Source organism: Onychomys torridus, unplaced genomic scaffold (assembly GCF_903995425.1).
Source record: "Onychomys torridus unplaced genomic scaffold, mOncTor1.1, whole genome shotgun sequence".
Lineage (NCBI taxonomy): Eukaryota > Metazoa > Chordata > Mammalia > Rodentia > Cricetidae > Onychomys > Onychomys torridus.
The window spans coordinates 25,335-29,016 of record NW_023412345.1 but is presented as its reverse complement, the minus strand read 5'-3'; the positions used below and the strand labels follow the sequence as shown (position 1 = coordinate 29,016).

The 3,682-nt window shown below is 42.7% G+C and overlaps 1 protein-coding gene across 1 annotated transcript; it reads left to right on the top strand.

Annotated features, from left to right (window-relative positions):
- LOC118575620 (olfactory receptor 4E1-like) lies at positions 1 to 3,682 on the top strand. Its single transcript, XM_036176091.1, has 2 exons — positions 1 to 51; positions 2,729 to 3,682. The coding sequence occupies exon 2, from the start codon at positions 2,741 to 2,743 to the stop codon at positions 3,680 to 3,682; it is 942 nt and encodes a 313-aa protein (XP_036031984.1). The 5' UTR covers positions 1 to 51; positions 2,729 to 2,740.

Genomic DNA, 3,682 nt, shown 5'->3' with positions numbered 1-3,682 from the left:
AAGAAGATCCAGGTATTTTTGAAGGGACTGAGAGCATCAGAAAACACTCAGGTGAGTTATATAAATATTTTCATTTTATTCTCATTTTGCCCTTACTCATCATCTCCTACATTTTCCTAAAATGTGTATTTTAGTGCTCCATATGTTTTTATACTTATTATCTTATGTGTGTGAGTGTTTTGTCTGCACATATGTATGTAGCAATGTGAATGTCTCTGGTGACCTTGGAGGTCAGAAGAATGCATCAGATTTCCTGGAACTGGAGTTATAGGTGCTGGGGCCCAAGTGCAGGTCCTCTACAAGAGTGACAAGTGCTATTAACTGCTGACCCATCTCTCCCTACCATATTTTTGACAGCATTTATTTCATGTCATTGGACACCATGTTTCCAAAGCCTTTTTCCTGTGAGTTCACAGAAGAATGAAAATGCTGAAAGGAGGGAGGGGTAGTTAAAAGTGTGTGTCCCCATCCTAGGAGGAGGAAACAAAGTCTTCACTTCAAACAAATGTCACAAGATTAATTTAAAATCAGCCCTTCAAGTGTCAATTTTAAAACAGGGAAAATAGCTGTAAGGTTTAACTAAACAACTGAAATAGTTTTTGCAGCCAAAAATGTGAAATGCATGTTCTAAGAAAAATGATAAACTGTAAAATTAATCTATAGTTACATAAAGATGTTGCTGTAAATACTAACAAAACACCAGTCTGGTTATTTTTCAGGTGTTAATTGAAAGACCTCTGTCCAAAAAGTATCTTGTTTGCCATAACTCTGTTTTGTTAGAGCCTCAGTTTGACAGTACTGTTAACTCTTATTTTGTCATGGACAGCAGAAGTGGTCGTTTTTGCATAAGGCTGGCACGGTGAGTGACAGGGAGTACTAGACATTGCTGACAGTGGAAGCGAAGTTTCCCCTAAGCAGTATGGAGAAGACTCATGTGTCCAGCAGAGTCTGACCTGAGGAAAGTTAGAAGGCAGACAGCACAGGATGAAGGTGTCCAGGGCACAAAGACAGACAGGTCTCCAGGTGAGCCACCACTGGAAAGCTGTGTGCAGGGGTGTCATGAGGGGGCAAGCCTGAGAAACAGAGGTCCCTAAAGATCACACCCAAAACTGACTCAGGACACCTAAGAGAAGAAAGGTCATAAAGACCCTCTGCTTAACTTCTCCACCACAGATATTCAGAGTGATGGCAAAGTGGGTGAAGCCTGAGGCAGGAGACCTGAACTCTAGACCCAGCTGTGACTCCAGTTCTGTGTAACCTTGAGCCTAGTGCTTTACCTCTGTATGCCTCATTTTTGCCCTGTGACTCTAATGTAGAGCATACAATTGTTATAAAAGAGAGCAGTAGTGGGGGAGGAGAGAGGTCTAGGCAATTAAAAGCACTCTCTGCTCTTGCAGAGAACCCAAGTTCTGTTGCTAGTACCCACATGGAAGCTCACAATCATCCATAACTCCAGTTCCAAAAGAATCTGAAGCCCACTTGTGGCTTCCACAGGCAGCAGACAAGCACAGATAGGTAGGTAGATAGATGAGAGAGAGAGGGAGAGAGAGAGAGAGAGAGAGAGAGAGAGAGAGAGAGAGAGAGAGAGAGAAGAATGGATAGATGGATGGATGGATGGATAGACAGATGATAGATAGATAGATAGATAGATAGATAGATAGATAGATAGATAGACAGACAGACAGACAGGCAGATGATACATACATACATACACACACACACAAAATCTTTTAAAATAGCAATGATACATGGATCAGAGGACAGCTAATATAAAAGAAAATAAAACAGCTTCCTTGAATTTACTTGTAGACCAGGAAATCAAGCAACAGAATGAGAATCTGAAGAGCTGGAGATGATCTAGTCAACACATAGATGTTGCTAAGCCTGGACCTTGACCTCCAGGTTAAGGACTTCTAGGGGTTTGTGCAGCCTTCTCTAAAGAGGTGCTCAACAAACCACACAGCCACATTGCCAACTGTCCAGGAGCATGGTGAGCTGCTGCAGCCTTCTGATACTGTCATCATGGAAATTCAGCCCTCAGCACCCATGAAAAGCCACCAGGAGAGAAGTGATTTGGGCTAGTGAAAAGTACAATCAAAGGGACAACAAGGGAAACTATATTCAAAGGCCATGTTTTGAATCTTACACAAAGTCCCTATTCAGAGTATGGATAACCTTAGTCCATAACCTGATCTGGGTGCAGTGGCACACACCAGCAAACTCAGCACTTGGGAAGTAGAGGCAGAAGGATCAGGAGTTCAAGGACATCCTCAGCTGCATAGCAAGACTGGGCTATTTGAGACTCTGTCTCTAATACAGTAAATCTAAGTGGTGATGCATTGCTGCAGTAAGGGAGCAACACCTTGTTTGGACTCACCACCCCCTTCTTCAAGGGGATTTTAATTTCCTGGTAAATCAAGGTTCACTGTTGTATTATTCCCACGGTTGTGGGGTTAGCATCTAGTGAAGATGATGAAACATGATTTGTTTTTAGGAAACACAAGACAGGCTGTAGCTCAGAGTTAAAGCAAGCACTTACTATGTGTGAGCTGCCATCAAATCCCCAGCACCAAGGGAGGAAGAAGGGAGGGAACAGAAAATAAACACAAGATATTTGACCCACAACTTCTAGTTGAAGTCATCAATGACCAAGAAATTAAGTGAACAAGTGGTTGACACAAATGTTAAGTATTATATTTGTTTCACATTTTTTCTTTAATTTTGACAGAGAGCTGAAAGAATGGAAAAGGCTGTCCTTGTCAACCAAACTTCAGTGATGTTTTTCCGGCTTAGAGGTTTATCTGTCAATCCAAAGGTACAGATGGCTGTGTTTTTCATGTTCCTCATTTTCTATGTCCTCACACTGATTGGTAACATCCTCATTGTCATAACGATCATATCCGACCGCCGGCTCCATACACCCATGTATTTCTTCCTCAGCAATCTGTCCTTCATTGATGTCTGCCATTCCACAGTCTCTGTCCCAAAGATGCTGAGAGACACCTTGTTAGAAGAAAAGCTCATCTCTTTTGATGCCTGTGTGGTCCAGATATTCTTCCTGCATCTCTTTGCCTGCACGGAGATCTTCCTGCTTACTGTCATGGCTTATGATCGGTATGTGGCCATTTGTAAACCCTTACAGTATATGACCGTGATGAACTGGAAGGTGTGTATGATTCTGGGAGTGGCCATGTGGACAGCAGGGACCATCCACTCCATATCTTTCACCTCACTCACCATCAATCTTCCCTACTGTGGTCCTAATGAGATTGATAACTTCTTCTGTGATGTACCTCAAGTGATCGAGCTGGCTTGCACTGACACCTACATAACTGAGATTCTCATTGTCTCCAACAGTGGGATGATCTCTATGGTATGCTTTGTGATTATTGTAGTGTCCTACGCAGTCATTCTCGTGAGTCTAAGGCAACAGATCTCTGAGGGGAAGAGAAAAGCCCTGTCCACTTGTGCAGCCCACCTCACCGTGGTCACACTCTTCCTGGGGCACTGTATCTTCATCTACTCACGACCAGCCATCAGCCTCCCCGAAGACAAAATTGTTTCTGCATTTTTTACTGTTATTACCCCTCTGCTGAACCCTATAATCTACACCCTTAGAAATGAGGACATAAAGAGCGCCTTGAGAAAGTTAATCTGGAGGAAAGAAATAAAAGAAAAGTGA

What these genes read in the sequence shown, in the direction of transcription:
- LOC118575620 (XM_036176091.1), top strand. Translation starts at nt 2,741, where the DNA reads ATGGAAAAGGCTGTCCTTGTCAACCAAACTTCAGTGATGTTTTTCCGG.